Source organism: Vipera berus, assembly GCF_964194415.1.
Source record: "Vipera berus genome assembly, chromosome: 6".
NCBI classification, from domain to species: Eukaryota; Metazoa; Chordata; class Lepidosauria; order Squamata; family Viperidae; genus Vipera; species Vipera berus.
In genome coordinates, this window is record NC_138208.1 from 15,012,713 (window position 1) to 15,028,056 (window position 15,344).

At 39.0% G+C, this 15,344-nt stretch overlaps 1 protein-coding gene across 2 annotated transcripts in view; it reads right to left on the reverse strand.

The window, feature by feature from the left end:
* The window catches only part of CELSR1 (cadherin EGF LAG seven-pass G-type receptor 1), a 167,798-nt gene that overhangs the window by 82,885 nt on the left and 69,569 nt on the right, over positions 1 to 15,344 (reverse strand). For both annotated transcript variants that reach the window (XM_081330722.1, XM_081330723.1), the window contains exons 3-5: positions 11,647 to 11,869; positions 10,178 to 10,293; positions 4,310 to 4,398 (exon numbers count right to left, since the gene is read on the reverse strand). In XM_081330722.1, coding sequence (XP_081186848.1) covers positions 4,310 to 4,398; positions 10,178 to 10,293; positions 11,647 to 11,869 — 428 coding nt within the window. The remainder of the gene's footprint in view (positions 1 to 4,309; positions 4,399 to 10,177; positions 10,294 to 11,646; positions 11,870 to 15,344) is intronic.

Sequence of the window (15,344 nt, forward strand, 5' to 3'; positions counted from 1 at the left end):
GGGCCTGGGCAGGAGTGGGACAGATCTGAGGGTCTCTGGCAGGAGGAGGGTCTCTGGGCCAGGGCCAAGGCAGTGGGGGCCGTTCCCTCACTGTTTCCAGGATGGCTTCGCGGGCCACATAAAACCACTTCGCGGGCCGGATCCAGCCCCCGGGCCTTGTGTTTGACATGTCTGACTTAGGGGAAGTCTACAGATTTCCTATACAACCTATTGCCCTCCACAACATGTGAATGCAGTAGGCAAGTAATATACTTGAATATGGCTTAAAAATTTCCTTTCAAAGTAGCACTTAGGTCACTTACCACAATGCCTTTTATCCACCAGTTTATAGCCCTTTTAGGCTTTTTTGCTCCTTAGTGTTGGTTACATCTTTTTGTATAATCATAGTATCTCTAAAGAGCCTCTTGTTGTGGGTGAAGAAGGAGAGTGCAAAACTTGGGTTGAAACTAAACATTAAGAAAACCAAGATCATGGCATCCGGCCCTCTCAATTCCTGGCAAATAGATGGGGAAGAAATGGAGGTAGTGACAGATTTTATTTTCCTGGGCTCCAAGATCACCACAGATGGGGACTGTAGCCAAGAAATTAAAAGACGCTTGCTCCTCGGGAGGAAAGCCATGGCAAATGTAGACAACATACTAAAAAGCAGAGACATCACCCTGTCAACAAAAGTGCGTATAGTCAAGGCTATGGTCTTCCCAGTTGCAATGCATGGCAATGAAAGTTGGACCATAAGAAAGGCTGAGTGCCAAAGAATTGAAGCCTTTGAACTATGGTGCTGGAGAAGACTTGGACTGCAAGGCGATCAAACCGGTCAGTCCTAGAGGAGATCAACCCTGACTGCTCTTTAGAAGGCCAGATCCTGAAGCTAAAACTCAAATACTTTGGCCACCTAATGAAAAGGAAGGACTCACTGGAGAAGAGCCTAATGCTGGGAAAGATTGAGGGCAATAGAAGAAGGGGACGACAGAGAATGAGGTGGCTGGATGGAGTCACTGAAGCAGTAGGCGTGAGCCTAGATGGACTCCAGAAGATGGTAGAGGACAGGAAGGCCTGGAGGAACGTTGTCCATAGGGTCGCGATGGGTCGGACACGACTTCGCAACTAACAACAACAACAACAACAACAAAGTATCTCAATAATCTGCACTTGGATAGGACACCACCAAAAAATGTCAGGGCTGTAGGATCGATGGGGAAAGAGAAAAATTGTCCCAGAAGGCAGCCACGGCAAATTGCTTGCACATTACTGCCAAGAAAATTACATGGGTGTGTCCTTACAATTAAGAATTGTGCCTGACTCAAGGGAATCTTTATCGTACAGTTTTTTCATTGCTTTCATGCTATGGCATTTTAATGTTCTTATTTACATTTTCTAAATTTTTATTTACTGTAGTCTTCTTGGAAACTGTTCTGGGAACCTGTTGAAGTATGGAATATAAATTAAACAAGCAAATAAATAAGCAAAAAGGTAATCTATTGATTTGAGATGGCAATCGGACCTGCAAAAGCTTATGCTAATTCCATTATTTAACCAGTAAACTGCTTCACTGAATTCAAGAGGTGGAATTTGTGTTTTTATAAGCAGTGTTGTCCATACAGAAAATGATTTTTCTTCTCCGTTTTCAAGCATAAATAATCATATTGTAAGAAAACTATTTTATTACTTCAACAAACTTGGGATGCTGAAGTGAGACAAAACTTTATTTTTAACTAGTGTGGGATCACTTTTCTTTTTAAAGAATACCCTGGAGCAATGTCAATTCGTTATCTTTTTGGCAGCTGCTTAAAATTCTAAACCAACAACCACACCATGAAATCCAGACTTTTGCTGATATATAAGTTTTTTCCCAGGCTTCTTGGCCAACATGAACCAATGACTCCAGTAGAAGAACTATGGATTATTCTATCATCTGTCACTTTATCAGTGTTTTTTCAACTAAAGCAACTTAACTGTAACAACCAAATCCAAGGGTGTAAATTGCGGACTGCAAGAAAATTTATGGCAAAGACTAAGTAGGTACTTAAATAAGCTGCAAATATCTAACCTCTCCCGGTAATGTTACAAAAGAAGATAAAGGCATAAGAAAGAATGATGTCTTTCATAAAGTACTCAAGGCAATGACCTCATGACACGTAGAAGTAAACAGAGACAAACTTTATGAGGAGGAGCTGCAGTCAGCCTCAGGCAATGGTGCAGTAAAGAAGCTTTAGAAATTTAGCTCCATTTTAACTTGATCATAAATTTCAATAACATTTTCATTCCGATATTCCAGGTTCATATCACAAATAAATTTACAAACAGAAAAAGATGTTCCCCAACATTCTGGTATGAATATTACGTTAGTTACTGTTTTGTTATAATATATTAGTAAAGGTAAAGGTAAACGTTCCCCTGCACATGCGTGCTAGTCGTTTCCAACTCTAGGGGCCGGTGCTCATCTCCGTTTCAAAGCCGAGGACGTCTCCATGGTCATGTGGCCGGCATGACTAGACGCCAAAGGTGCATCGAACGCTGTTACCTTCCCACCGTAGTGGTCCCTATTTTTCTACTTGCATTTTGACGTGCTTTCGAACTGCTAGGTTGGCAGAAGCTGGGATGAGTAACAGGCGCTCACTCTGTTACGCGGCACTCGGGATTCGACCTGCCAAACTGCCGACCTTCTGATTGACAAGCTCAGTGTCCTAACCCACTGAGCCACCGCGTCCCTCTGCCTTTTGGGGGGCGGAGGGATGGTGTTTGGTTTTGTTCTTGTTATCCTGAACAGTACTTATTGTTATTTTCAGGGCATGTCCCTCTGTTGCGGACAAAGGTTATCCTGTGATTGGAAAACTCTTAAGTTTACATTGAAACTACAAAGTAATCCTGTCAAGCCTATAAATCCATTTTTCCCCCTTTTCTTCATATCATGGATAATTCGTTGATAAATAGCTAGAGCAAATGGACATCCATGGTGAGGGTGTCAAACAAGCCAGGAAGACAGGCTTCAACTAACCCTGGACACCGAGTTCTCTCTCCTCACATCTGTTACCTGCTTTTTTTGAACTTTATTATTTATTATTTAAGGATTATTATTTAAGCTCCAAAGACCCCTGGTTTCTCTGTGATTAATATGACAACATGCCAAACCTATCCTTACAAATTACTAACAAGAAACTTTAATAGAGGTTATGTTTATAAATCTTAGTGGTTTGGTAGAACCAATTACTTTACAATGATAATTATTTTTTATAATTTCACTATATTACAATTTTAAGTTGCAACAGGTATTCAACCTTGACTACTCTCAAAAAAACCAAGCAGGCTTGGATTTATGTTAGTACTTCAATGCAAGATCAGCAGGAAATCCAAGGTCAACTGAGAAGTTTTTTTTTTTAAAAAAAAAACCCATTTCAGTATTGCTAGCAAAAAAAAAGATACAGGGATATATCCATATAATCGGCAAGAGACAGCTTTACCTCAAAACATTCTTTACTTTTACCCTTAAATGTCTAAATTAAAAACAGTATTTTGATAGTACATCAAGAACAACATTCCTACTTATGACAGGGAATACTTGCTAAGACACTAGGCACTTTCTGTGCTGAACCAATGACCTTTAGACTAAAATCTGAAAGAAAAGCTATTTGAACCGAAGAAAGAAGTTCACTTTTGACAACAAGGAGCAAAGAACCAATGTCACATTAATTAAAAGTATATTACACTCTCATCATTAGACTTCCTCATTAAGTGGTTTCTTAATTGCTGTAAAGCTTTGACTACAGCTTTTTTAGCTACAGGAGCATTCTTGGTCCTTAATTTAGATAAATGTTGCAGACTAACCAGCAGACTAACTGGGTGTTTTTCTTTCTTTCTTTCTGCTTATGTATGATTTTTCAAGGCTTTACATCAGTGGCCCTCAACTTTTTGGGTATCAGGGACTGGTTCCATGGAGAGAGGTTTTTCTGCAGAATGGAGGGGGCGTGGTTTCCCGTGCTTCCTGCATCCCGTGGATGGGCCTTTGCTTGTTTGTGTGGCCCGGTTTCTGGAATGCTGCTCACCGGTGCCGGTCCATGGACTGGGGGCTGGGGACCCCTGCTTTACATTATTTGGTGAGAATAGTCACAAATGGTTCAAAGATATTATGGAAATATATAATGGAGAATATTCAATTAACCTATTGCAAATTAAAACATGCATCAGCCCCAAAGCAAGATTTCCATTCCAGCATGGCTTTTTAACTCTAAGGACTTCCTTGGTTGATGTTAACAGAGAAACTGATCCAATCCATTGAGTTTATAAATAATATCACTAAAAGAGCATTCCTTACCTTGTTATAGTACTGCACTTGGACAGAATGCCACTGACCATCACTAACCCCTCCTGGAACAAATGGTGCAACTGTTGTGGTGGTTTCTCCTGAAAAATAGCATGGAAGAGAGAGAGAGAGAAAGAGAGAAAAAAGAGTTCATCTTAAAAGTTCCATTTTTAAAACATTTGTTTTTGCAATTAACCACGATGTTAATTGTATTTGGTACAACAAGCAGCTAAATATATTAAACAAAATATTAAATAGATTAATACCATGTATGCATATACTGTACATTGTTCCCTCAATATATGTATGAATTAAGACAACATATAACAAAGCCTTTCAACCGAACCATTCAAGATAGTTTGCATGAAGTTAAATACTTGGATTAGAAAGGGAATGTAGAAAAATAATAATAAAAAGAACAATTACATAGATAAAAACAGCTTGAAAACCATGCTGAGTCTGGAGGATTAAAGACCTGTTGGAACAAAAAGAGTCATTAGCTTAAGTTTCGGTGTGACCTTTTCCTCAATGCTAGCCATCTCCATCTCCATCACTTTCAGAATAACAGAGAATAAAGGGATTTGTCTCCAGAAACAAAGATATAGAGACAATACAGAGAGCATTGTACATGACAAGGTATTATTTAGTTCAGGGGTTTTCAAAGTTTTTTGAGTTATGAAAGCTGTTAAATGGGGGTGGGGTGGAAATCCCAGGATTCTTGATCAGGAGCAAAGTTTTAGTGATAGAAAATGGACTTTGTTTGAGTGAAATTTTTCTCCATCCTATTCTAGTGACTCCATGCAACATTTGAAAAACCCTACTTTGGATAACCAGGAACCAAGCCATATAAAGCTAAATAGGTAAAACTGCCAATTCATCCATACTGGAATAGAAATTTAGCAACTTCCCAGTAATGAATGTGCACTAACATCTTTGCAGATATACATCCCATATCACACAGTCCCATGTCACAATAACATTGCGACTAAATGGATGAAATCAAGTACATTAGCCTAAACTGGGCAAAAATAATTGTAGGCTATATCTCTTAAAAGAGCTTCCAGAGTCAAATATAAATTTAGAATTTACTTCCAACCTGCAAACCACTTTTTCAGGGGGACTGTTACATATTGATTACAATTGGAGGAATGTAAATACAAGACATTAGTGGGCATATAAAATCACACTTAGAAAAGCATTTTCTGCCACTTAAATTCCACTTACAATTAATGACAACAATAACATTAGCTATAGACTGCCATAAACAAGGTTAACAGCAACAACAAACAAATCATGGCAACTATAAGTACATATCCATACAAATGCACATTGTACTTTCTAAGGTGTCTTTGTGCTGTAGCAATTGTTCTTCCTCAAACATTAGCAAAGGAATGAAAACAAATCATATGCAAAATGTAAACATTTAGGATAAATAGAGAAAGTGAAAACAGCTGTAAATTGACAAAAGGTATATGAATCTCTGTGGGGTTTCTTCAGGCTGGAATCTAACAAGAATGTCAGATAAAGTGCTAGGGGAACAATGAAAACATTTTTCCTTCTCAGAAAATTACAGAAGTTCTACCCCTGCATTGAATGTCATGGCTTCCTTTCTTTTACATTGAAATGTCTTTTAAAGATTGGATCTGATAAAGAACAAGGTGCCAGATTAGTTATGCAGACTAGTACAACCAGCCCAGTGACTATTCACTGCTTCTCTGAGGTAATAGCAAAACAAATATCTACAGGAAAAGTACACAAGGACCTGTCAAAATGGGCAGATTGGATTTATCATGAGTGACTAGCTGGACAAAAATTTCCACTAAAGTAGAATAAGAAAAGAAAAAAAATGGTTAAGACCAACGATGTATACAATAAACCTCTCTGTATTTCCACAGTATTCAAATGCAAACATTTACTTCAGTTTGACACACACACCTGCTTGGTTCTTACAGAAAGGTGTTCAACGGAGAAAGGAACACAAACATTGCCTTTCCTTAAAGATGGTGAGTATACACTTCTGTGTTGTCTTTGTGAGCATTTCAAAAGGAACACCCACTATTCTTTTTCCGAGAAGCATTTTGCATCTGAATAGAAGTGAAAGTACTTTCAAAAGAGGAAACCCTAATATTCCTTAATATAGTTTTTTTCCTTAATGCTACCTCACAAAAACATGTTTCTTTCCCCCAAATCCGTTATAATGCCTGAATGCCTGTTTGCAGCTGTAATTATTCAAATGCAACATGAGCCCATAGAAGCTATCATTATTGAGAGCTTTAGCGATTGTTAGATTTGTGCAGTCTAAAATATGTTCTATTTTCACATAAATAATCTCTTGATTACCACTGAGTTGGATTTTTTCTTATAAATTTTATTTCCAAACTTATAATACAAACTTCAACAGAAGAAAAGGGAAAAACAATCAAGTAAAAACAAGACAAACAATGGAGTTGAATTTTTAATCTATATTTGCATGTGAATTAAAAGTAAATATGTACAGTATGCCCCACATTTTCTCAATGAGTAATTAAGGGGAAAAACACTCCTAAGTCACCTTAAGTAATAGATTACAGTAATTACTGATATATAAGTATGAACAATAGTATCTATGTTTAAAAGAGCAATTAAATGGAGCTGAAACAAACATTGCAATGTGCAATGAAATATCCTCTGCCACCATGTTGGCTGAAAGAATTACTGTAGCAGGGTCAAATAAAGACACACTCAATTTCAGCTCAGTTGTTGGCAACTTCATGGACAGATCCATGTTGTTTTCTTGATAACAGCAGAACAGTACTTTGCCAGAGCTTCTTACCGTACCAATGTCTCCAAAAATTTCTCTGATCTGACCTGGGTTTGCTTCTTGAAATAAGTTATGGTCAGTTACATGCTTCTACTTTGATGTTATATAAACTCTGGAGCATGGTTATTATTACTAAATTTATCTTCTGATCAGAACATTTATTTCATTCCAGATCTAGGTATGTTTCTTTCTAACATATTGTTTCATAAATGGGATTTTTCATAAAACAAACATATATAATAATCATGATCATAATAGTAAAGTTGGAAGGGACCTTGGAGGTCATCTAGTCCAACCCTCTGCTCAGGCAGGAAACCCTATACCATTTCAGACAAATGGCTGTCCAGTCTCTTCTTAAAAACTTCCAGTGTTGGAGCATTTACAACTTCTGGTGGCAGGTTGTTCCACTGGTTAATTGTCCTAACTGTCAGGAAGTTTCTCCTTAGTTCTAGGTTGCTTCTCTCCTTGATTAGTTTCCATCTGTTGCTTCTTGTCCTGCCCTTGGGCGCTTTGGAGAATAGCTTGAGTCCCTCTTCTTTGTGGCAGCCCCTGAGATATTGGAACACTGCTATCATGTCACCCCTCGCCATTCTCTTCGTTAAACTAGTGTCAAGCCCCGCCGGCCTGCCGCCCGCTCGGGCCTCGACAACGCCTCTGCCGACATGGGGAAGCGGCCCCTCCCTCCCCCAGCAGACCGCCGTCTCCTACACTTGCCTGCCGTCCCCGACCGCTGCAGCAACCGGTGTTGGAGCCGCCAGCCCCACCTATCCCTAGCCGAAGGACGTGGCGTCAGGCTCCCGCCGGCCAGCTGATGGGCGTGGCTTCGCCCGGTCGCCGCGGGAAACGCCGGGTCTCCGCCGCACAGCTGACTGGCGTGCCCGCTACCAGGCGGCCGGCGGACGCGTGCTCGCCTCGCCGACGAGGACGGCTCCGGGCGCCCGTCGGGCTGGTGGGCGCATCTGCCCTGGCTCTTCCGATGCCTCGGCGGCGGGACCCAGAGCTGCGGGCTGCGCCTGCGCCCAGGCCCCGGGAACACCGCCATTCATCTGCCTGCCGGCCGGCAGGCTCTACACCAACAGAGCGCCCTGCAGGAACGCAACCGCAGCCTGAGCCGGAACGGGCAGGAGTCGATGGAGAACTGGCCGGTCAGACCAGCCACTGACAGCCATAGACGGGGGTGTGGCCGTACCCGCGCTGCCTCCCTCTCCCGCTGGGTGCTCGGATGGACCCGGGGGGAAACCTGCAGTTGCAAAGCCAGAACGGACTGGGACGCGTATGGGGGCGGAAGGACAGGCCTTACCTGGGAGGGGGCTCGGCGGGCCGCAGCAATGCACGCGGTGGGTGGTGGCTATGCAGGGTGATGGGTGGGGCTTTTATGGGGAGGTGGGCGGATGCCGGTTTGCTTTGAAGGGGTGGGGTTAGGGTGTAGCAGCACGATAAAAGAGCGTTGAGGCTGGGTGCCTCAACGCTGACTTTACCGCGGTTTGGTCTGTGTGAGAAATAAACCAGGTCACCCGTACCTTTGGAGTGCTTGTGATTCTTCGCAGAGGACGTCGTGACAACTAGACATTCCCAATTCCAGCAAACCGTTCCTTATATGTTTTAGCCTCCAGTCCCCTGATCATCTTTGTTGCTCTTCTCTGTACTCTTTCTAGAGTCTCAACATCTTTTTTACATTGTGGTGACCAAAACTGGATGCAGTATTCCAAGTGTGGCCTTACCAAGGCATTGTTGCCCCAGGAATTCATAAAATGGTCTTTCTTTCTTTCTTTCTTTCTTTCTTTCTTTCTTTCTTTCTTTCTTTCTTTCTTTCTTTCTTTCTTTCTTTCTTTCTTCTTTCTTTCTTTCTTTCTTTCTCTTTCTTTCTTTCTTTCTCTTTCTTTCTTTCTTTCTTTCTTTTTCTTTCTTTCTTTCTTTCTTTTCTCTCTCTCTCTCTCTCTCTTTCTTTTTCTTTCCCTTTCCTCTTTTCCAAACTAAACCTACCTGTAATGGGGGACTCTAACAAAGGGAGAGCAATTGATTTGAGATTTTATTTACAAAACAAAAATCTTTAAACAGTTTTGTCAAGCAAAAATTTCAGTATTAACAGGATTTAAATTATCTTTTGGGATAATATATTTACCATGCAGCTGAATGCATTTTTACTTGGAAGTGAATCTAAAGTTTATTCCTAGGTCAGTGTCCACAGAACTGCAATCTGAGCCCGTAAACAGAACAGAGTTTGTCCTGAATCCGCATGCACAAAATTAGGCTACTATCTATGGTTTCACATAGATTAAAATAGATTACATTTTGTCACACATTCTATTTTCCAGGTAGAGTGAATAATTTAAGGTTCACACTCCTGGTTCATGTACGTGCATGCATGTCAAAATGCAAGCCCTGTCTGTCTTCCAAGCAACTTGAGTTTTCAACTGATTCCTAAGGAAAACTGGGAGTTTCCATACTTTACAAAATTGAGCACTTGTAACTCAATAGTGTAACAGCAGAGAGTAACAATACTATAATAATGAATAGCAAATCTGTAACTTTTAATACATCTTGGACAACAGGAATATTGAGACTGGGTACATTTCAGATTCAGTGTTGAAATATATGAGCCACTCACATAGCACTTGGCATAAGCATCTTTTCCTGTGATATTACAGCTGCCCGTCACAACCCCGAGTAATTATATCTTTAGTTTAAGAAGTTGCAGATGGGTGCCTAGTGAGTTTTTATACACATTCCAAAATACTTTTTAACCTTGGAATCCGAAGTATGGCACTGTTCTAGCACACATATGCATGAATTAAATAGGCCATAATTTAGTACTATAGGATCAGTTATACTTAATTTTTTTTAAAAAAATAACAATCATCAGTGATTACACTTAATATTAGGGTCCATTAAGATGTCATTGCTAACAACATGGATCTTGAAAACAAAAGCATTTGAAATGAAATTTTATTTTCTATAGGGCGGTGGCCTTAGGATAGAAACTGCATGATGAATATCATGATATAATGTCATGAATATGTTTTCAAAATATAGAGATAAGTTTTATTCAGTAAAGAGTTCCAGTCATTGCCGTATCTTACCTGCAGAAAATGTTAGCTGGATCTGTTCTTCAATGATCTCAAGAGCAATAAAATCATGTTTCTCATTAAAACGTCCATTATAGAGAAGCAAAGCATTCCTTTCTCTTGTTGCAAACCTATGTAAGAAAAGAATAACAAAAAGTCACACAGAGACCTTGTGCAGTCAAACAAATTAAGTAAGTTTTAGTAGACATGCTACCAATGTGGAGATTTGTGTGTGTGTGTTTTTGAGTCAGTGTTGATGCCTCAAGAATGTTGCACTCCTGAAGGTGAGCTAAAAACAAATTTAGAGATAAATAAAATAGTGCTCAATGTTATCTCTGGTTCTTACTTCAAGAAAATAAGCTTGGATTTCCAACTTAAATTGCATAGTCTGGAAACCTCTTTTTAGTAATGATATAGACCTAAAATTTGGTCACACAGAGAAAGACTTCTTCAACAACTTTTGCCTTATGTACTGCAATGACCAATGAGCCATGGTGGCACAGTGGTTAGAATGCAGTATTGTGGGCTAACTCACTGCTCACTGCCAACATTTTGATCCCGACTGGCTCAAGGTTGACTCAGCCTTCCATCCTTCTGAGGTCAGTAAAATAAAGACCCAGATTGTGGGGGGCAATAGGCTGACTCTGTAAACCGCTTAGAGAGGGCTGTAAAGCACTGTGAAGCGATATATAAGTCTAAGTGCTACTGCCATCACAGACATGTTATTGAAATCTCACCCAGAAAAATTTATACTGACATTAAATTGTTTGGTATAAGGAAGACAGAAAGGAGAGAAAAACTTAAAGAGACATTAGTCAACTTGAGACTCTGTGTGAATAGAGTCTGCTAAGCTTGTAAGCCGCCCTGAGTCTTCGGAGAAGGGTGGGATATAAATGGAATTAAAATAAAAATAAAAAAATAAAAATAGCTCAGAATGAATGCATAAATGTGATAAGTAGTTTAACAGAGAAGAGACAGATTTTAATGGACAAGTATATGATTCTGTAGTAGTGCCTCTTTTCTCAGCCATTTTACAGTATTTTTTTAGCTATATGGCATCTGTAAACCATATATAATTCATGAGCTAGAAAATTTTATTACCTATCTATACATTTTGTAGGCATGTGATGTTTTTTTTTTTAAAAAACACAGTAGTCAAGAAAGTGCAATTAATTAAATAAATCTTCAAGTCTTTTGATATTCCAGGAAGTGTCAGGTTAAAAGAAGATGCCAATTTTAGGGTAACTCTTAAAACCTTTGACAAACTCCATCTCAATTCTTGGTCATATTCAAACAATTCCCCCACTGTGGAAAAATAAGTGTAATAGTAAGGGAATCTTTTAGCATTAGGAAACAGCATAAAACCTTTTTATTAGGTAGATGTTGCAAAAGCAATGAGTTTTAAAGTGCTTATATTGTGTTTTGAAATCAATACAACAATGACGGCAAAGTTTTCATACAATACTGGAAGGACCGATACTTACATGAGAGATACAGTGAAATGGAAGCGCTGCCTTAATCCCTTGAAAGTGACAAATGACTCTGGAGGGAAACTTCTTGTGGTCATCTCACAATAAGGTCTCTCATATTCACCAGGGGGGCATTCACATTTGAAGCCTCCTATGAGCAGATTGACACATGTCCCCCCGTTCTTGCAGACTCCGGGTGCACAGCGTCCTGAGCGAGCATTCACTTCACAATATTCTCCTAAAAGTAGAAATAGCAGCACCCACCAGTTATGAGAAAACAATTCTGTACCTCCAAAACAGCTAATGATTCAAAGTCAGATTAACACATAATATAATATCATGGGTGACCTAAAAGTGACTTTTATCAGTGGAACTGGGCTAAATGTTTATGTCTAATTCCATAAAAGAAAGTTGGCAATCCTGGCCTTATAGATCCGCTGTTAAAAGCTATGTCACTATTCTTCAGTCAGCCTTTTTCTCCGCGCTAGATGTCACTATATCATGTTCTTCAAAATAATTCATTTTTTAAGAAAGCAATTGACATGGTTGTAGAAAAAATACTTCCTATGGCAATAAAAAGCAAAATGTAAATTATATTTAATTAACCTCCTCCACCCCAAACAGTCAACAGTTTTATAAAACTATCATTAAAACCCTTTAATAACAAGAAAACCCTTTAATGACAAGAATGACAAGTTTCAAGAACAGCCTCATATATGCTATCTAATCAGAGCTAATGTTACTGGTATCTAGTCATGTAGTAAGTCTCTCAAGCTTGTTTTTGCACAATCTTCTGAATCAATGAAGACAGCTAAAGCTAAATTCAAGGGCTAAGTAAAGAATTGTTATATTTAAAGTGAAAGTGCTTGTCTACTGAGAAAAGGCAGGCTTCGGTTTGAAGAAATGTGTTCCAGGCCTTATAAAATGCAACTGACAACAAACAACAGAACATGGACAGGACCACACACATGTGCATGCACACACGCACACATACGCACACACAAATAAGGGCAAAAAAAATGACTGGCAAAAGTGAAAAGCTTATACAAAATACATATGATTTGAGAAGTGAATATGTAATTTCATCTGAATTTAACAAACACAGCATTATACTGTTTTGTAATTATTATTACAGCTATCATCACCACTATTTGCTTTATATCTCACCATTCCAGCTGCGTAACTATCCAATCAAGATAATTTAAAGTCAAAATGAATACCCAAACTTAAAGCATAACTGTTAAATTACAGTCAAAATTGAAATCAAAATCAAATTGCAAAATTACAATCAAAATCAAAATTACTAATACCATGTATCATTGAAACAGTGACATTTGAACTGTTATAAATAATTATAAACTCATAAGATTAGTCCAATAGTCCTCATTTAGCAACGGCTTGGACAGCAATTGCTTGCGGTGGTAACAGTGATGAAAAAATAACGTTGTAACAACCTTGCATGTGTGACCTAGCATGTATTATCCGGTGCCTGAGCTGCATTTTTTCTCCTACCCTGCAAAGCACAGAGATTGCTTAAATAAGCTATCTTTTTTTTGAGCCACAGCCCTAAAAAGTGCCATCTGTAAATTAAAAAGTTCAACACTTTCATCATAATTACTTGATCAGAACCGTTCCCCAGGATCACAGCTCAAAGAGCTTGAAGGGACCTTGGAAATCTTCTAGTCCAATCCCTGCCCAAGGCAGGAGACCTTATAACTCATCCCAGACAAAAAGTTGTGTAATCTTTTCTTGAAAACCTCCAACAATGTAGCACCCACAACTCCAGGAGGAAAGCTGTTTGATTGGTTAGTTGCTCTCACTGTCAGGAAATTTTCATCTTAGTTCCAGGTTGAGTATTTATATCTTAAGTGATCTAACTCAGTGGCTCCCAACCTTTTGAGCATCAGGGACCGGTTCTGTGGAGAGTTTTTCCACGGACTAGAAGGGGCGTGGTTTGGCCTGCTGCCTGCAACCTGGGGATGGGTCTTTGCTTGTTTGCGTGGCCTGGTTTCTGGAATGTTGCGGACTGGTGCCAGTTCAGAGACCGGAGGTTGGGGACCACTATCTAACTGATTGAATCAGTTTTACACCAAAGGCTTTGTTTGCCTCCTAAGTGGGTTGTAACTCACAGCCAGGAGATTTATAAATGGCCTCAAACGAAAGAATCTAGGTATATTTAAAACACAATCAGAGTACAATGCATTATAATAATTCTAAAAAAGAGCCAATTTGGTGTAGTGGTTAAGGCAACAGGCTACGAACTAAGATTTGAGCTCAAGTCTCATCTTAGGCCCAAAGCGAGTTGGGTGACTTTGGACTAGTCACTTTCTTTCAACCTAGGAAGAAGGCAATGGCAAATCACTTCTGAAATTTTGCCAAGAAAACTGCAGTGATTTGTCTAGGCAATCCCAGGAGTCACTACTGACACAAAGCCACAAAAAACAAAATGAACAACTATAAAGTATAAGTAAACAATAAAAACAACAATAAATGCCGTCACATTTGATGCAGACTTTAGTTACCTAAAAGCCCTAGCCATTCAGTGAAAGGCCTATGCTTTCTCAAATAAAAATTGTTAATAAACATTTGTGTGAGTTTGCGAAATTTCACCAGTCAAAAATACATCTTGTAATGTAGCAACACAGTATAAATTTACCCAACTATTCTTTCTTAACTTGAACGGTGATCAATCTGCATATTGGTATATGAATCCAATGAAAGTACTATTTTTAAAAAATGAATGAAAAGGGGGTTAATAAATTAAACAAGAAGCAGACTTTATTTTGCTGAGAATGTGTTTACACAATAATTATCCTTAAGCTTTACCTCCTGGACTCAGCTGAAGCTCCACTTTACTGAGCTATCTTGAGAACTTTTGCTTATTCTTTGCAAACAATATAAATAGAATGAAGTGGTTGGTTGAACACTAAATTGACTGGAGACATACACTGAACTGTAAAAAGCCTAAGAGACTCAATAAGATGTGGATTCCTTGATGGTGGGGGCTAGACTTGTTAGCTCATGATAACAATTTCAAGATGATCTCTGAATCCACAAGCATGTAAGTTGGCTACAATTTTCCAAAGTCCATATAAAGATCTAAGATCTTGAATTAAATGCTTATACTATGATGAATCAGCTCATATGGTACTGTATGTACTAAAGAATACCACAGGGGAATATTAACTGATTTCAGCAATGCAATTAAGTCTTGTGGTTTCAGCTTTACGGTTCCTATTTGTCACCCTTAAGATCCCTCCAAATTCTTGGTTCTACAGTAATACCATAAGAATTTGATTGTTTTTCCAGTACTGAGAGTGGTCAGACAAATTTGGATCTTACTGGGAAGAGAACTAAAATACACAAATAAACTATAAGTAAAGCTAAAATAAATTTTATCTTCAATGAACTGGCATTATTTTCTCATTAATCAGATAAGATGGTATGGTTTGCAAATGACTCCTTTGGAAAGAATGCTGTCACCTTGATGGTATGCCACTGGTGCAGGAGAGACTCTGGAATTGTACATAGATAAGCTAGTGAAAGCGTTTAGGATATTAAAGATTACCCTTTGCAAATACTGAAATAGGAGCCAAGTTTGTAGAAGGGACATTTATCTTGCTTCAAACAAGAGGCAGAATTGGAAAACGTGGTCTCTGTCTCTGTCTGTCTTTGTCTCTGTCTCTCTGTCTCTCTCAGCAAAACAGTAGAAT